Source organism: Suhomyces tanzawaensis (assembly GCF_001661415.1).
Source record: "Suhomyces tanzawaensis NRRL Y-17324 unplaced genomic scaffold CANTAscaffold_1, whole genome shotgun sequence".
Taxonomy (NCBI): Eukaryota; Fungi; Ascomycota; class Pichiomycetes; order Serinales; family Debaryomycetaceae; genus Suhomyces; species Suhomyces tanzawaensis.
The window spans coordinates 1565031-1583038 of NW_017963636.1; the positions used below are offsets into that span (position 1 = coordinate 1565031).

The window sequence follows — 18008 nt, forward strand, 5'->3', positions numbered from 1 at the left end:
TTTGCACCCACTTTAGTTTCTCTACACTTACTTTACAGAGTCTAGAGCTTTAGCTGATCTTGGAATTGTATTTCATTGGCACGACACGATGTCATAGCTAAAAACAAATTCACAGCCTGCTGGAATGTTCTTTGGTAATAATCACATTTCATCCCAGAATTTCTTCAAACGTTCAGTTGCTGCTTTGAGGGCACCTAAATCTTCTTCAGAGTATACAGGGAACGGTCTTCCTGATACTTTCTCTACCTCACCTAACTTTGTCAAAGTGCTCAGATATGGAATGGCATCGAGAACTCCAATAGTATGGTAGGCTCTCGTTATTCCCTTCAATTCACGTCTTTCAGCTGTCCATTTCCTTTGCTCGTTCTTAGATGGTAATTTGACTTTTCCAGTCAAGTACCGGGCGGTCAACACCGCTTGATACTCGAACACTCTAAACGAAATTCCATCAATTGGCACTCCAATGAATGAAAGCAATGGCTCATCAATATGGAATGTGTGCTGATATAAGTCAGGCACAATTTTTCCATCTAGGGTGATCTTTGACTGGGTGTAGCGGTTCAAAAATGGATATGAGAAATCATACCCTGTCCCATATATGATTGTATCAGGGTTCAGAACTTCAGTGCCGTCTGTGAAGTGGACCTTGAATCCATTTGAATCAAGGGAGTACTTCAGAATCACTGGTTTCTGTTCTATTTTATCTCCTGGTGTACTTCTAAACGACAATGTGCGAATGGATTGATATACTTTAGAGGCATGGGGGGATATTTGGTTTGTCAAATCAGCACCTGAAGCTCTCGAACCGACAACAACAACAGTCTTATCCTTATAAGATTCAGGAAGTCTGTAAAACTTGGCGTGCTCGATAACCTCTGGAAACTTTTCCTGAATCTCAGCGAGTCCTGGAACTTCTGGAATGAATGGGACATGGTAATGACCAACTGCAACAACAACGGCATCAAAGTCTTGTTGGTACCATAAGTCTTGGCTTTCGTTTAAATGCTTTCTCACAGTAAGCCTGAATCGGTAAGGTAATAAGTTTGTATCCGTTTCTTCCAAGTTTTCTCGAGGAATTCTCTCGACGTCCTCGATGGTAGAGTCTTTCTGCAAGTTGAACCTTTCGTTCGAAGAATTTCTTTTGATATAGGTGTCAATGTACTCTTGAACCACCAATCCGTCTACGAACTGGGTATCTTTGGGGTCATTTACTCCAGGAATAGGCCATCTTTTGAGATCACTGAAAGTCATCATTTGTTCGAGCACGTTCGTCTTGAGACCCTGATAACTAGGGGTTTCTTCAAATCTCTCCTGATTTGGCTTGGGCAACACTATTTCCGAAACCCCCGTTACCGTATGGAATGGGTTGGGGAGCTGAGGATCTGATTTGTATGAGGAGTGACCCGACTTCACAATGTGATTCGGGGTTTTGATGGTATCTTCGTCCAATGCCCATACTCCCCCAAGGACAGCTCTTCTTTCGAACAATGTGACATTCTTGATGCCTGAAGTTTCTTGAAGCAAGCTGTCAGCAGCAATGGCACCAGAAGCGCCTCCTCCAATTACTGCAACAGTGTTGATTTGGTGTGGAGACACCAGCACTGGTTGATCTAAGGTGAGGTCAATCTCGGTGGGCATAGCAGCGGAATGGTTGGACGAAAAGAACGGAACGGAAAACGGGGCAGCTTTTATAACGACATATTACTAAGTCCAGGGCACTGATTTGGCATATTCAGGGTCTGGTATGGTGTGGTTTTCGCAATATATTAACGCCACAGTGTAATATTGGCTTAATAGCTCTCGCATCAGCGATAAGGCCCGGAGCAGGGGGCACGGAATTTTGTAGCACCCGAGCAGAGGCTTTTGGCACGGGCTGCTGCTGGCAGCGGGAATCCGGGACTTGGAAGGGGTATCCGTCCATAGTAGTAGATGGGGGTGGTGGGACTAAACACGTGATACATAGCACGTGAACACAATCACGTGAACAACCGATAACCGCCTGCCTGGTGCGGCCCCGCCCACGATAAATTGGGAAAGACCCCACGTGCAACCACGATGCCTATATATACCCCATCGCTGGCTCCGATCGTTTTTGATACCTGATCCCAGTGGCAAAATCTACAATGGCAGTCCAAAAAGACATTGATCTCAACAAGCCGCTCGATGCATCCAACCGTCCGCTGTTGAGCAAGACTCAACTTACTCCCGAGTTGAGTCAGGCATCCCTCAACCTCCATGGTGATTTCTACCGTCAGTTGCAGTCCAAGATGAACAGACACATTTTCTGGCACCCAGTCTCGTGTTTCTACCTTTTCGGGATCATGACTGCGGCATCCATCTACAGAATGTGGGACTACATTGTCATTTCCGACTCAGTGGTGGAGTTCTTCTCGTTCTTCTTCAAGTCTAGAGATTTCCTTTTCCAGCTTACCACCATCTTCCCAGTGTTGATCGTGGTGGTAGGTTCTTTGGGGTTGGTCTGCTACATGTCCAGTGACGACTTGAAGACCGTGACCGACAGATTGACCAGAATCAGTTACGTCGAAAAGTTGTATGGGTTCAACCTTCGTGAGTTTGCCAAAATCTCCGATTCTGAGGCTGCCATCAAATTGTCTTCCAGCAACGTCAAATTGTTGAAAAACGGAGCCAACTCCTTATTGATGGTTTACCGTGAGTCTCCTATTGCTATCGTCACCTTGTCACCTTTGATCGAGCAATCTACCCCAGAAAAATTCATTGTTGAAATCACCGGTTTACACGTTAGAAAGGTGTTTGGTAAGGTTGACTTTGATGCCCTTTTGCTTGACTGGGCCATCTTGAGATCAAGACAAATCTACCAGGACTACGTTGACGCAAAGAACATCAGGAACATTGATGGTAACAATATCAGACTCTACATCAATGGCTACACTTTTGACCAAGGCTTGACTAAGTTGTTGAAATCTAAGAATTTCATTGCAGCCCAAGAAACTTTTGAACTCAATCCATTTGAACCTCTCAATGTCAACTTTTTGCAAAAAGCTATTCAAAAGGTTTTCGACATCAAGAGAATCACCTATGGCTTGAATATCATAACCAAAAATGGTGATAAAGATGTCCTTTTGAATGTTGCACGGGAATCTGGTTTTGTTAACACCGAACCTGTCAAAGAAGCTTCAACTTCTTCCAACAAAAATTTAAGAAAAAGAAAGTAATTCAAAATAAAACTCTATCTAATGTATCAATAGCTGGCTGCTTTGTGAATAACTGCAGGTATTATAGAGACTAATAATTAATGTATCATAGGAGCTTTGTCATGTAGGTAGGAATCGTTTAGTCAGCTTTCCCAGAAACTGTACAGTTATGTGATACTGAAGTATAGCTTTTATCATAGATCAAATACGAATCGGTGCTGAATAAGGCCGAGAGTTATAAATCGTAACTTAATCTAATTTCGGTGATAGACTACTATTAATCATTAAGGTACTTGAAATATGTCACTACAGATTGAAGAGTGATCTGCAACTAAATCAAATCACTTTTACAATAACTAAATGAACGTTTGACATTCACTGGATAGAATGCTCCATAATCATAGTGCAGTTTATCCCAAGAGTTGTGATAACATGATTTGTAACACTTGTAGTCCAGAGTTATTTATTCCAGGGTTGTGATTGCATATTGCATCACACTTCCACGAAAAACTCTGACTTCAGTACATAGCAATTTCTCAAAGGATGTTAAATTATTCTGTCTAAATATTACGTGTGGGTTGATTAATCCAACAATCCTGTGGTTTTACCCTTCTTCTTTTGGGTTTGAACTCTGTATATGATGAAGGCGATCCACACTGCCAAAACCACCACTACTAAGTATATTAAATACTTGATAGCAGTGAGAAGTCTGCTGAGTGTTCTCTTGATGAAAGTAGATTCAGAATCACCATACTTCTCCAATCTCAATTGCTTTTCCCTTTCCTTAAGTCTCTTCTCGGCCATTTTCAATCTAGCCAACGATTTTCTTCTCTGTTCACTTGACTTCTTCTTGAAAAGACGGTTTCTGCCTCCCTTTGATTCATTCGTTTGGTCCTGGGTAATGACCTTGATGTCTTCATCTATATCCTTTTGTTGCTGAATCATGGTTTCCAATTCTTCAACGGAGCCCACGAATGAGCCGTCTTCCTTGTACAATGCAAATATCTTGTTCTCAATCACATCCACGGATTGGGACAATTCGCCGGTTTCTGCAGACAACCCCAAGTATTTGACCACCGGTAAATGAACGTCGGTCAAGGTTACGCAATTGGTCCATTCTTCATGCTTTCCATGAGGATTGAAGTCAATCGACAAGTATCCATCCTTGATGTAAACCAATCTCATCTTGGAGTACTTACCCCTTGGATTGACCAAATCACGGGCAGTACATCCAGCCAATCTGGTTTCAAACCCGTCACTCTCCTTTCTGTACGACGAGTGGCCATCGCCCATCATCAAGTTGACAAATGGGAAGTTTCCTCTCTTACCGTTCTTGTAGGTATCGATGAAAACACCCAATCCGTTGAAGTTGTTTTTGGCACCAAAGACATCTCCGATTTCCGATTTTTGATCGATAAACCAAATGGCAAAACCGTCACCAAACAAGAAATTTGGCGACTTGCTTTGGATGTGGAAGGTCAATTCCATCTCGAACGATTCGGCTTGGATAGGCACCTTAGCAAATATATTCCCCACTTGTCTGGGGTTGTCGGAAGTCAATCTGATGTAGTCATTGTTCTTGATCATGGTACCACCAGCAGTTTCCCAGCCGTTGATCTTGTAAGTTCTTGGCTCCAAGAAGGGGGCACTCAAGCCTTGTGCTGTTAATTCCGTTTTCTTCAAACTGACGATGTTGGACTCTTTATTCTGGAGGATTGAGTTCAATTCCTCGGGACTGAACGCATCATCGGACCCGGAAAACAAGAAGAAATAGCCGAGGACTAAGAGGATGATTACCGTCACCGCCTGGACCGGCCTGGACCTGACAAAACTCATCTTGCTGGAGGAAGTTATTGGTGAGTTTGTTAACTTCCACGTAGCGCTGGGGTTCACGTGGACCGTGTGCAGGTCGATCTAATTTACGAGGTTTGCGGAGGGACAGTACAGGCCAGAAAAGGCTGGAAAAAGCTTGAAAATACTAGAAAAGATGACTGGGATTACAAAACAGGGTTATGTACCAACAACGCTGGAAATTGAGCCCTATTGGTTCCGGTTCGCTTTGGAATAGTATTTAATTGTGTTGCCTATGGTGACAAATCCTTCAACGCACTAAAAAACTGCCAAATATTACATGCGTCGAAGCGCATGCACGTCGTGAAGTATTTTGACCACGAGTGCTCATGGAGGACAATAATAGTATAAAAAGATTAAAATTGATAATTATGAGACACACGAGATCGTGGTAGTGCTATTGAAAACAGACAGCAGTGGGTAATTTAGGAGGTAGGGCCAATCAAGCCAACAAGCAGCTTTTTAATAAATACGTTTGGTCCTATTCGAGGTGTTCGTAGCTTCACTAAGAATCGTATTATTAAATAAATAGTATACATCAGAAAGCACCAATGCCCAGGTCGAGAGCACAGCTTCGCCTGCCATGGCTGCGATGTTTCCTTTTGTGGGGGCAATATTTACAAGTAGTTTTTCATATGACTGAAAATGCCAGGTTCTCCCACAGTCTCAAGTTATCGTTAAAATCCGTCCCCGAGCCTGAACAAAAATTCATATCTTCAGGCTTTTCGCAAGGCCGTTTACTTACCAAAAGCAACGGTTCTGACAGCAGTCCAGAAGGATTCCTTTTTCTCGCCCTTGAGTTGTCCCAAAAGACGGTTGTAGTACTCAGGGTTACCCTTTGGCTTCAACAACTTGTCGTCCAACTTGTAGTAGTTCTTGTACTTGTCGTTGACCAAATCTCTCAACGAGATGTATTGCAACATCAAGTCTTGTTCTGAGATGGCAGCCAAGTGCTCCTTGTTCTGGAAACGGGCAAGTTGCACCTCCTTGAAGGAGGCATAGTGGCTGATCCGGTCCTTAGGAAGGGTCTTGAGAAGTGCCACGATCTTCTCTGCAATTTCGGTGTGTTTAGTCATGGGTTGAGGTGGTGATGTAACAGCGTCAGAAGGGATCTATCTTCAAATTTTTGATGGATAGGTCACGTGCCATATCCGAGTCGAGTCCACGTGAACCGATGCAACAGTGATAGTGGAACCAACAATACACTTCATCATGGCCAAAACCCCAACGCCTCGTGTGATCTTCGTCCGCCACGGCCAGACAGAATGGTCTAAGTCCGGTCAATACACCTCTGTGACCGATCTCGATTTGACTTCCTACGGAGTGAGACAGATGAGAAGCACAGGAAAGTTCTTGATTGGAGACAGCCAGTTCCAATTGATCAAACCGTCCAATTTGAAGTACGTGATCACTTCTCCCAGACTCCGTGCCAAGCACACGGTGGAGCTTTTGCTCGAAGGGTTGACCCAGGATCAAAAGGACGCCATTCCTGTGATTGTCGAGGAGGATATCAGAGAATGGACCTACGGAGATTACGAAGGATTATTGACTTCCCAGATTATCGAGGCTAGAGCTAAAAAGGGCTTGGACTCCCACTTGCCTGAAGGCGAGGTCTGGAACATCTGGAGGGATGGCTGTGAAAACGGAGAGAATCACAACCAAGTCAAAGAAAGAGTGGATGCCGCCATTGCAAAAATCAGAGCCCTTCACAAAAAAGCTTTTGACGCCAAGGAGGCCTGCGACATCATTGTGGTTGGCCATGGGCATATCTTGAGGTGTTTCGCAGCCAGATGGGTAGGCAAAGAAATTGATGTGAACCCACAATTTTTGTTGGACGCAGGAGGAACCGGTGTGTTGAGTTATCAGCATAACAGTATTGACGAGCCTGCCATCTTTTTATCAGGGGCATTTACTGTACCTGTTGAAGGCGAAGATTAGTGAGCCAATTCTATCAAACTAGAACCCCAATAGAATGATTCCAGATTACCTTGTGCACATTCGATTAGCAAGAACTAGCTGGAATTTAGAAATTCACTTAATAGACTGTTGTTTTGTCTGCTGCAATGGAGAATATTTTTGCATTATTATTTAAAATGTAGTGGAGTAGATTTTGAAATCTGAATGGTGGTTAAGACGTACCCATAAATATTTGTCTTGGTTGACTGTCTACTATTTAGAAGCTGAAACCTTCAAGATTATTTGGATTCGAACATGAATTAATTCTATAAAAGTGTATCCTTCTGTGATTTATGCTAGTTGTAATTCGGATTAGCCGACTGAGCTAATTCTTCAGATTAGTATCTTCGATTACTCTCGACTAACGGTTTTTTAGTTATCTGTGCAATTTTTTGTTTAGTATCTTTGATCCCTCTCGAACAATGGTAGTTCAGTTTATGATCTGCTCTCCACATGCTTGACTGCATCAGCCAACGCTTGCAAAACGGAATCCCAAAACATATCCACGTTGATGCTCTTACCAATGTAGACGCCTCCTTCTCCTTCGACAATAACGGACGAGCCTTCACGTTCTCCTTCCTCTATCACTTCCATCTTTCTTCTTTCATAGACGAAGTTGTACTTTTCGTCATCATCTATGAATGCCTGGACCAAAAATAACGCCAAAGGATCGTGCACAGGAGGTCCTGCCATGGGTCCGTATCTGATCTGGTACTTATCGTAGAAGAACATGACCACGTCATAGAACAACTTTCTGATTGGCGAATCGAGCTCGGAGTCGGCCTGGTACATTCTCTGTCTGACAGGCTCCAGAGCCATGGCAGTGTGGGTGATGTTCAAGGGTGCCAAGATGATCTTGTCGCCCAACTCTTGCACGACATGGCTGGCAGCATGGGGGTCGGCGTTGAAGTTGAATTCGGCGTATGGGGTAACGTTTCCACCGTCAATACACCCTCCCATGGCAGCCACGTACCTAATTTTGGCTTTGAGTTCGGGATACTGGCTGATGAGCTTGGATAAGTTAGTCATGGTGCCGGTGCATGCCACTACGATCTCGTTCTCATGGTCCAAGATGGCCTTCTTCATGGCGTCAAGGTACGACATGTCTGTGCTCTCTTGGACAGTAGGATTCTCGGGCAAAACGGCGCCTCCCACACCAGTCTTGCCGTGGACATGCGCAGCGTACTTGGGGGCGTTGACTAGCGGCTTTTCCAGCCCTTGGTACACCTTGACGTCGTCTACCTTGAGCACGTCCAACAAGCCCAAGGCGTTTTTGGTGGTGGCCTTCACTGAAGCGTTACCGTGGACAGTGGAAATACCAAGCAACTGGAAGCGAGGACTGAAGATGGCAAGGAGGATGGCGAACACATCGTCGTTGCCAGGGTCACAGTCGAGCCAAAGGGGGATTTTCTGGTGAATAGTCATTGGTGGTGGTTGTTGGAGTTAGCCTGCAAAAACCAGGAGTAGTATCACGTGGCGCACAGTAAAACAGCAATAATAACCTGGGGTAAGTAACCAGCGAGCGAAGGTCTATTTGTAGTAAAGGACTCGTGGCGGAGGAGATGTGGCGGCACGCCTGGTGGGTTATGATTTGTGTGATGGTGGGGGTGCCATTTGATGACTGGCGACCCCACAGTGGGTCCATGGGAAGAGGCACCCGAACGCGGTCCGAGCCACGGCCAAAGCAAGACACCCGTGCCGCAATAGTTAGCGCCCGTTGAGGTGGGGAAGCGGGCTCATCGGAAGAAGCACCCAGACATCGGCCAGGGCTCGCAACCGCAGAAGCCGTTTCGGCGGCTGCAGACAAAAACCCTAACTGCAGCAGCTGCAACCATCCAGATCGGTCGTCAACGGTAAGGTCTGTGGGGTCGCTGTGTGTCATGGTATTTGCAACTCCTCGTATCAGCTCGCCAAGATTAAGCGGACAAGCTGCGTTTGTAAGAGTGTACTGATTGTTATACCATGAAGGGGTTGGTCGACTAATCCTGGTGTTCATATTCCGATGGTCTTCCAATAGGTACGAAATGATGCTTACTGCACGCTCGAACATGTCATATTTTTTAGTTTTAGGATGCGTACGGTCACTTAAGTACTACATTCCCCAAAATAGGTCTGCAATCCCAAATTAACATTTAAGGTTTGCTATCACCAACTTTACTTTGCATGAAAATCGTTCTATTAGTACAGTATATTATACACGTCTAGTTGACAGCAACCGCAACAGCAGGTTGCTCGAAAGGCAGCTCCAACACCTTTTCGTCCTCATGCACTTTCTCCAGGACGGTTACAGGTTGGCCAGTTCCAGTCAATTGTGCTTGCAATTTCTCGAGCTCTTGGTGGATCACCACACTGATCCGTCCGTTCAAGTCTTCTGCCCAGATGAAGTCACAGTGGTCGTAATCGTCAAGTTCGGTGACCTGCAAGTTTTTGCCTTCTTGGTAGTTGGGCTCGTAGTTTCTCATGTGGGTAATCAACCTCTTCCCATCCACCAAGTGGTCGCCATCGCCAGCAAAAATGTGGATGGGCACATTGACATCAGCGTCGGAAAACCAAGATTTGGTGAAGGGGAAGAACGATTTGGAATCGTCGGTGCCTCTGGCAGTGATGATTGGGGTGTTTGGTGGCAATACCGCGTAGTTCTTGCCCGACTTGTAGTCTGAATGGGGCAACACCTGGTTGGAAAACCCTTCTTCCACGTAATAACTCAACCACCAGTTCATGAGTTTGGCAGACACAAACGTACAGTTGAAGAGAGCATTGTAGTGGCGGACCTTATCGCTCTGGGACCATTTCTTGGCACTCCATCCAAACAAGAACTTGTACAAAATGTAGGCGTTGAAGTGGAAGATGGAGGTCGTTCCCATGTTATTTCTGGCAGTTCCCAATACCTTCAAAAACGCACACAAACCAAAGATGGCCTTGAAGGCAAGACGACCTCTATTGTGGAGAAACCTGAGAAACCATCTCTCCAAAAACAACACTCCGGGAAACACAGCAGGGGCCAAGGGGAAGAAATGCTCAATCTTATCGTGGTAGCGTTTCAAATTGCCGTTCTTGAGCATCAAAAACGTTTGTGTACATCCCTGGGAATGTCCCACCAACACCAATTGCTCGTGGCTCGGTTTGTGAGCCAACACGTTATCAATTATGCATGGAAGGTCGTAGTAGGCCAAATTGCGGATATCCCATTCCCAGTAAAGCTCGTTGTGGAAGAGGTTTCCTTCAAAGTACGAGTGCTTGGGCTCAAAATGAGACCGGTTATTGCCCAACCACACGTCGTAGCCCATTTCTGTCAAGTAGTAGGCCATAGAGTTAGTTCCGGAAGTGATGTATCCACCCGAGCAGCTGAGCAACCCGTGCTGGAGGAGAACGGGCTTTCTGGCGTTTCGCTGTTCCGCAGTTTCCTTGGGGTCTATCACACGGTGCAAGGGCAACACGAACCCGTCTTCCGTGGTGATGGCATATTCCTCGAGGTCAAGTCCCAATTCTAGCACGTAGTATCTCAAATCCAACGTGGGCTTCATTTTCTCGAGGTTGGGGAACGCCTTCCGAGGCAGGTACCCGTTGGCAGCAGGGCTGCCAGAAGCACCCTTTTCCTGTCCTGTTATCAACTGATATAAATGGTAGAAGAGAGCTCCAATGCTCATGGTTCCCACGAACCAGGTGGCTCCGAAGAACGATATGACACGAAGAACGAACGCTTTGAAGGGTCCATGGCGGACCAACTTCTCTTTGGGGGTTAGCTCCTCAAACATGTTGTGAGTCGATGATTAGAGCTACCGTGAATGGGGTTAAAATATGAAGGGGTAGTCGGTCAATGGATGATATACCTGTCGCTGGAAGCTATCGCGGGGAAATGGCTATGGCAGGCTGAGCGTGTCTTGTGATCGGTAAGCACTGGACCAGATATATAAACAACCCATGTGATGGAACAATAGTGGCTGCGTGCCGGAATTACCGTATATAGCAGGAGGAGCAGCAACACGTGACCGACCACCCAGAGTACTCTGCTTACTGGCAGGTGGCGGAAGCCAGAGGTGCAAGCAGGTGGAGCTGGCGGGCAGCATGAGAGTAGGGATGATTTGCAGAGTATTGAAGGAAGGATGTGCCAAATAGAGATTCACCAAGTCAGTTTTGAGCCTCGAACTACTGGTCCTGGCTGGGGAGTTCCATTGTAGCGAGGAGAAAAATTCGAGTAATAACGAACAAAATACCGGTACTACAAAAGAAGCTGCCAACATGCAATTACTCCCATCACCTAGGGTGCCGAGCTATCGTTTGCTGCATTATGTGGTGCTATATCTGGTGTGGTTCGCCTGGTAGAGTTAACTAGGGCACCGAGCCCTAACAGACCCCAGAAAAACTACGATCACGTGTCCAACTCAATGAGGCATCACGTGCGCCGACCCTGTGCTGAAAATTTTCAACACTCCAAAACTGTGAACCAGCTAGACAACCAAGGTATACAAAAATGGGTAAATCGTATGTACATCCTCGAGAAACGATACGGAGGCGATGAATGGACGGCACGGCTGGAATGACCGATCACGGCCGGCCAGAACAAGCTGGCCTCCAGCAAGAACTCCATCACCAACTCTGACCAGGCCTATTTGGTCCCACCAGAGAGCCCACCACTTCCCTAAGCAATACTAACAATTAGTCGTGGTTACAGATCCGGTACTCGTTACGCTTTCCAACGTGACTTCAAGAAGCATGGTGTCATTCCATTGTCCACCTACTTGAAGACCTACAAGGTTGGAGACATTGTTGACATCAAGGCCAACGCTGCCATCCAAAAGGGTATGCCACACAAATACTACCACGGTAAGACTGGTATCGTTTACAACGTCACCAAGACCTCCGTCGGTGTTATCATCAACAAGGTTGTTGGTTACAGATACCTCGAAAAGAGAGTCAACTTAAGAGTCGAACACGTCAAGCACTCCGCTTGTCGTCAAGAATTCTTGAACAGAGTCAAGTCCAACGCTGCCTTGAAGAAGGAAGCCCGTGCTAACGGTAAGACTGTCAACTTGAAGAGACAACCAGCCATGCCAAGAGACTCCAGAATTATCTCTACTGAAGGTAACGTCCCACAAACTTTGGCTCCAGTTCCATACGAAACTTTCATTTAATCGTCTGGGTGTATAATTAGGATTCTGGGTATAAGACATGTAATGTGTTATGAGATCTTGTAGAGATGTGGCAGGTGAAGTCTGAAGGGACACAATAGCCATGCTGACAATTGTAGAGAACTAGCTGAGGATGTTAAGCCAGCTGATCCTAGATAAGTCAAGTTGTCAAGCGATCACTGACTTAAGCGAGATATCTCAACTACTTCAACACTACTATCATTTTTTCAAATAGGTGTAACTGGTGGCTTAATCCTAGATTTCTACTATATTGATTTAATCAACTTGCACAGCCGAGAAAGCTAGTACAAATCAATGCTTCAACTACAATCGATTAGACCAAGCCAAGACAGCTACTTCGGGCTTGAATCTGACATTTGACAATGACTCCAAGTGGGTCAGAAGTTCTCTTAGCGTCTGTCTTATGTAACAAGATTGGTGCGCCAGACACCTTCACCATCAAAACCCAACTTCTTCGTACGAAAAAGCATATCCGGAGGAATCTCAGAGAAACTCAACTCCGAAGGGAATTGTCATGAATAAACGCGAGATTTCATCATATGTTATAAAACTTGGAAGGTCATATGAGGAGCAAAAAGGGTGGGGGATTTTGTGCCTTTTATACTGTCAGTACCAAATCCGGGTAATTAGGAATCGGTATCCTGCACACAACCCTCATCTGAAAAATTTAGGTATGTGATGAGTAGGCTAACTACAGCATCAAACCCCAACCTATCCAAGATGCCCAAAAGAAAGTCAAGCGATAGTCCAAAATCCAAGAAGGCCAAGACTGGACCTTCTTTACCATCCATAGCAGAAATCGAAACTTTGGAAGAACAAGTCATAGAATCATCCCAATACAATACACTCGTTACCCTTCTCAGCCACTATGGGAAGTCCATTGAACACCTCAAATTGAAAGCCGATAAGGAAGCGGAAATCATATCCAGAAAGTTAACAGTCTCTTTGTTCAAGTGCTTTCAAAAGTTGTTCAAAGATGGTTTGTTAGTGAATAGAAAGCATTTTGAAGAAAAGAAATCCTTAATCATCAAATGGTTGGTAGACAAATATGACACATACAAAACCAATTTGTTCGATCTTATTCAATCAAAGTTATCATTCAAGGCCTCTGTCCAGTTGGATGCGTTGGATATCGTATTAAGACTTGTCAAGCTTGAGCTGGAGTACATGGGGAACTCTAAGGACGGATTTTTTGGAAACATAATATACTCCAGATTAATCAAAGCATTATTGTTGAGTGAAAATGGCGAAATTTTGCCTGATGGAACCAGTGATGACTTTATTATATTGGAATTCCTAGACACTTTCAAGGCCAATTGGGACTTGCAAGCTTATTCAGTGAATAACTTATCAGAGCTGTTGGTTGAATGGAACAATATTAAACTGAAAGAAGAATTGAGAAGAGTGTACTCGAATTTTTTCACTTTGATGAAAAATCAATTGTTATTCAATGATGAACTCGAGGAACTTCCAAAGTGGATTTCAACTCCTCTTCCAGCATCTGCTTACAAGCCTAACCACTTCAAGGGGAACTTTCAGAGGTGTTTCATTACCATTTTATCTTATCCATTGACCACATCCCAATATAAAGCCACCTTACTGGTATTGCACAAGAGAATTATCCCTTACATGATCCAACCACAGAGTCTTATGGACTTCTTAACCGAATGTTACGAAATTAGTGACGACTCCACCATTCCTATTCTTGCTCTTAATTCTCTTTACGAATTAATGAAGAAGTTCAATTTGGAATACCCCGACTTTTACACCAAGTTATACTCATTATTGACTCCAGAACTTCTCTATTCAAGATACAGATCCAGGTTCTTCAGATTGTGTGATTTATTCCTTACATCTACTCATTTATCCGCTAATTTGGTGGCATCATTCATCAAAAAGTTGGCTAGATTATCTCTTTCCTCCACTGCATCCGGGGTGGTTATCGTCATTCCGTTCATCTACAACTTGCTCAAGAGGCATCCATCTTGTATGATCATGGTACACAACGCTAACCCTCTGGCCGACTACCAGGACCCATTTATTAATTCTGAACCCAACCCATTATTTACCAAGGCCATTGGGTCCTCTCTCTGGGAGTTGGAATCCTTGATGTCTCATTACCACCCAAACATTGCAACTCTTGCCAAGATCTTTGGCGAGCCATTCAGAAAGCATAGCTACAATATGGAAGACTTCTTGGACTGGAGTTACATCACCTTGTTGGACAGTGAAAAGACTAGAAGGTATAAGTCCATGGCAGCATTGGAGTTCGAAGAGTACAACAAGTTATTTGAAGGCGGCGAAGAAGCTGAAGGGAGCGTGTATGCCGAGGGATGGACCTTATAGAGTAGTACTGAAGCGTTTAGTAGATAAATAGCCAGGTAATGCACAATAAATGGACGTGGAAGTTTAGAGTAATCTACGAAGACCTTAATATGACATGAATTATCTCAATCCCGCAATATAAGATAGCCAGTGAGGCACTAGAGACTATTGGCAAAAACATGAACAGCCCTATAATATCGCTTCCTGAGAGCTACTAAAAGTTCAAATCCTATGGGATAATTTCATTGGTTATAGCTTTGCCTCCAGCATATTGGTTAATGAAAGAATTAAAGATGAAAGAATTAAAGATCGAATAATCCAACATAAGACGATCTCTGCTGGTATAGCCCGATTCGCCCTAGGTAGCAATATACGTACTGTTGCAACACAAATTACACTTGTATATAGAGACCCGTTACTCCTAGTATACAACGGGCCAAGCCCCTTATTAAACACTAGCACTACATTACTTTTGCTTCAGCATCTGCGAACATTGCTTTCGATGACAGGCTTGTTATACGAATCTTTACTGCTAAATGCACCAATCACCGATGTTGGGCCATTAGTTCGCTCCTATTGGCCGCAATGAATTGCAACAACTATTCCAATATTCCTTTGTAACTATTCTATGCTGTTTGCGCTATTCTCGGTCATCCCACATGCTAGACCTTTCATCGGTCATAAACTAGCCACAGAGTCCTAATCAAATACCTAACTATTAGTGTCAAGTCACTAATACGGCAGCGCCGCACAAATATATCCCAATTGGGAAAGGTAATTGGACGCGTCGGTGTGCGATGAAGGTCAACTACAAATTTCAACGCTCACTCCAAATTCTTCTTTACCACCGCTACCAACACCATGGACGATATAAACGAACAGCCCATCGACGCTGTGTTCGGAGACCGTGTGCGTCGGTTCCAAGAGTTTCTCGACAGAATTGACAATGAAGGAACAGACTACCGTTCTCAAATCAAGGACATGTTGAACAAGGGCAAATACAGATTGTGTGTGACCATCGACGAAGTTAGAGAATTTGATAAGGAGTTCTGGCAGGGATTGCTTAACCTGCCAGCCGAGTACTTGCCTGCGTGCGAGCGGGCTTTGAGAGATACGGTGTTGACCATTTACGACCCTTCGTCAGGACAGGAGTACGACCCCAACCAACAGTTCTACCTCTCGTTCAAGGGTTCCTTCGGGGGAAACCACGTCACTCCTAGACTGATTGATTCGGGTTACCTTTCCAAGATGATTTCTATCGAAGGTATCGTCACCCGTGCCTCGTTGATCAGACCCAAGGTGATTCGTTCAGTCCACTACGCTGAAAAGACTAGCAAATTCTACGCCAGAGAGTACAAGGACCAGACCACTTCGTTCGACCCAATCTCAACCCCTGCCATCTACCCCACTGAGGACCTTGACGGTAACAAGTTGGTAACCGAGTACGGTTATTCTACCTACAGAGACCACCAGAAGATCTCAGTTCAAGAAATGCCAGAAACCGCTCCCGCCGGTCAATTGCCACGGTCCGTGGACGTCATCTTGGATGATGATTTAGTGGACTTGACTAAGCCGGGTGATAGAGTCCAGCTTGTTGGTGTCTATCGCGCATTGGGTGGAGGCTCCAACAACAACTCTTCCTTCAAGACCGTGATTTTAGGTAATTCCGTGTATCCATTGCACAAGAGATCGACTGGTGTTTCATCGACCGAGAAATTAACTGACCAAGACATCAGAAACATCAATAAGCTCTCCAAGGAAAAGAAAATCTTCGAGATGTTGTCCACCTCTTTGGCTCCTTCTATTTATGGCTTTGAGTACATCAAAAAGGCAGTCTTGCTTATGTTGCTTGGAGGTGTGGAAAAGAACTTGGATAACGGTACCCATTTGAGAGGTGATATCAATATCTTGATGGTTGGTGACCCTTCGACTGCGAAGTCTCAAATCTTGAGATTTGTCTTGAATACCGCCTCTTTGGCCATTGCAACCACAGGTAGAGGTTCTTCTGGTGTTGGTTTAACTGCTGCAGTAACCACTGACAAGGAAACCGGTGAAAGAAGATTAGAAGCTGGTGCCATGGTTTTGGCTGACAGAGGTATTGTTTGTATTGATGAATTCGACAAAATGTCAGACATCGATAGAGTGGCTATTCACGAAGTTATGGAACAACAGACTGTCACCATTGCCAAAGCAGGTATCCACACTTCGCTTAATGCCCGTTGCTCGGTGATTGCAGCTGCCAACCCAGTATTCGGTCAGTATGATGTCCACAAAGATCCCCATAAGAACATCGCGTTGCCAGATTCGTTGTTATCTCGTTTCGATTTATTGTTCGTCGTCACTGACGATGTGAATCCTACCAGAGATAGAATCATCTCGGAACACGTTCTTAGAATGCACAGATTTATTCCTCAAGGTGTCTTGGAAGGAGAACCAATCAGGGAAAAGTCTGGTTTGTCCTTAAGTGTTGGAGAGGATGGTAATAATGAACAAGAAGAATTAGATCAACCAATTTTCGAGAAATTCAATGCATTGTTGCACTCCGGTGTTGCCAGAGAAGGTAACAAGAAACCACCAGTCATTTTATCAATCGCTTTCCTCAAGAAATACATTCAATATGCGAAACAAAGAATAAGGCCCACATTGACCAAGAAGGCCAGCGACTACATTGTTAGCACCTACTCGTCCTTGAGAAATGATTTGATTGACAATAATCAAAGGCACACTGCTCCAATTACTGCCAGAACATTGGAAACCTTAATTCGTTTATCGACTGCCCATGCAAAGGTCAGATTGTCTAAAACAATCGATGTTAAGGACGCAAAGGTTGCAGAAGAATTGTTGAGGTACGCCTTATTCAAGGAAGTAACTAAGAAGAGCAAAACCAAGAAGCAAAGGACTGGTGCGCTAGTTTCTGAAAGTGAGGAAGAAGAAGAGGAGGAGGAAGAAGAAGAGGAAGAAGAAGAATTCAATGATGATGTTGGTGAAGTTGTCAGACCAAGCTCGACCAGAACAAGACTCAGAGCCCAGCAGCCAACACCTCCAAACGAGGATCTTCAGAATGACCTTAATAACTTGAACCTTTCTGAGCCCCAGCCATTGTCGTCCAATTCCAAGGTCAATGAAGCCGATGGTGAACATATCAGTAGCGAAAGATATGATGCTTTCTTAAAGATCATGGCAAAGCTTGTTCAAACCGATTTGTTTAGTGCAGAAGAATCGGCACCAGTAGATGCCGTATTCGAAGCAATCAACGAGAATCTTGAACAGGAGGAATTGTTTGACACTGAAGAAATCGAGGCTGGATTCGACAGGATGAGCAAAGAGAATAAGATGTACATTGGTGAAGGGAAGGTATGGAAGGTTTGAGGTTGTGTACAGTGTTGATGTTATCGCGAATGGGTTGGTTTTACGTGCTGAAAGCTCACGCCAAATACTAGCGGGATGGGCCTCTTTAGCACCTAAATATTTAGTTCTGTATTCTATTATTATGTTTGATTTATGATCTAACCCGTAATGGTTGCAAACTGTGGTCTGCGCACGACCAAGTGAT

General features: G+C 44.6%; 10 protein-coding genes across 10 annotated transcripts; 5 read left to right on the forward strand and 5 right to left on the reverse strand.

Moving 5' to 3' along the window:
- Positions 1-47: 47 nt before the first annotated feature.
- Positions 48-1889, reverse strand: CANTADRAFT_24698 (uncharacterized protein). The gene has a single exon (XM_020207195.1). It carries the CDS (start codon positions 1636-1638, stop codon positions 142-144), a length of 1497 nt encoding a protein of 498 aa, XP_020067123.1. The 5' UTR covers positions 1639-1889; the 3' UTR covers positions 48-141.
- A 183-nt stretch (positions 1890-2072) lies between these two features.
- PHO86 (Pho86p) lies at positions 2073-3288 on the forward strand. The gene has a single exon (XM_020207196.1). The coding sequence runs from the start codon at positions 2124-2126 to the stop codon at positions 3192-3194; it is 1071 nt and encodes a 356-aa protein (XP_020067124.1). The 5' UTR covers positions 2073-2123; the 3' UTR covers positions 3195-3288.
- Positions 3289-3431: 143 nt separating this feature from the next.
- CANTADRAFT_24700 (uncharacterized protein) lies at positions 3432-5048 on the reverse strand. The gene has a single exon (XM_020207197.1). The coding sequence runs from the start codon at positions 5007-5009 to the stop codon at positions 3756-3758; it is 1254 nt and encodes a 417-aa protein (XP_020067125.1). The 5' UTR covers positions 5010-5048; the 3' UTR covers positions 3432-3755.
- Positions 5049-5308: 260 nt separating this feature from the next.
- Positions 5309-6118, reverse strand: CANTADRAFT_74380 (uncharacterized protein). The gene has a single exon (XM_020211116.1). It carries the CDS (start codon positions 6098-6100, stop codon positions 5762-5764), a length of 339 nt encoding a protein of 112 aa, XP_020067126.1. The 5' UTR covers positions 6101-6118; the 3' UTR covers positions 5309-5761.
- A 110-nt stretch (positions 6119-6228) lies between these two features.
- Positions 6229-7178, forward strand: CANTADRAFT_24702 (uncharacterized protein). The gene has a single exon (XM_020207198.1). It carries the CDS (start codon positions 6237-6239, stop codon positions 6960-6962), a length of 726 nt encoding a protein of 241 aa, XP_020067127.1. The 5' UTR covers positions 6229-6236; the 3' UTR covers positions 6963-7178.
- A 45-nt stretch (positions 7179-7223) lies between these two features.
- CANTADRAFT_24703 (trifunctional uridine nucleosidase/nicotinamide riboside hydrolase/nicotinic acid riboside hydrolase) lies at positions 7224-8574 on the reverse strand. The gene has a single exon (XM_020207199.1). It carries the CDS (start codon positions 8403-8405, stop codon positions 7416-7418), a length of 990 nt encoding a protein of 329 aa, XP_020067128.1. The 5' UTR covers positions 8406-8574; the 3' UTR covers positions 7224-7415.
- Positions 8575-9181: 607 nt separating this feature from the next.
- On the reverse strand, positions 9182-10735 carry CANTADRAFT_4055 (sterol esterase; the record flags this gene model as incomplete). Its single annotated transcript, XM_020208834.1, has 1 exon — positions 9182-10735. The coding sequence occupies one exon, from the start codon at positions 10733-10735 to the stop codon at positions 9182-9184; it is 1554 nt and encodes a 517-aa protein (XP_020067129.1).
- A 358-nt stretch (positions 10736-11093) lies between these two features.
- CANTADRAFT_131966 (60S ribosomal protein eL21) lies at positions 11094-12302 on the forward strand. Its single transcript, XM_020206249.1, has 2 exons — positions 11094-11462; positions 11641-12302. Exons 1-2 carry the CDS (start codon positions 11452-11454, stop codon positions 12110-12112), a joined length of 483 nt encoding a protein of 160 aa, XP_020067130.1. The 5' UTR covers positions 11094-11451; the 3' UTR covers positions 12113-12302.
- Positions 12303-12850: 548 nt separating this feature from the next.
- On the forward strand, positions 12851-14476 carry NOC4 (ribosome biosynthesis protein; the record flags this gene model as incomplete). Its single annotated transcript, XM_020211399.1, has 1 exon — positions 12851-14476. The coding sequence occupies one exon, from the start codon at positions 12851-12853 to the stop codon at positions 14474-14476; it is 1626 nt and encodes a 541-aa protein (XP_020067131.1).
- Positions 14477-15302: 826 nt separating this feature from the next.
- On the forward strand, positions 15303-17934 carry MCM3 (MCM DNA helicase complex subunit). Its single transcript, XM_020207200.1, has one exon. The coding sequence runs from the start codon at positions 15317-15319 to the stop codon at positions 17822-17824; it is 2508 nt and encodes an 835-aa protein (XP_020067132.1). The 5' UTR covers positions 15303-15316; the 3' UTR covers positions 17825-17934.
- The last annotated feature ends 74 nt before the right edge of the window (positions 17935-18008 follow it).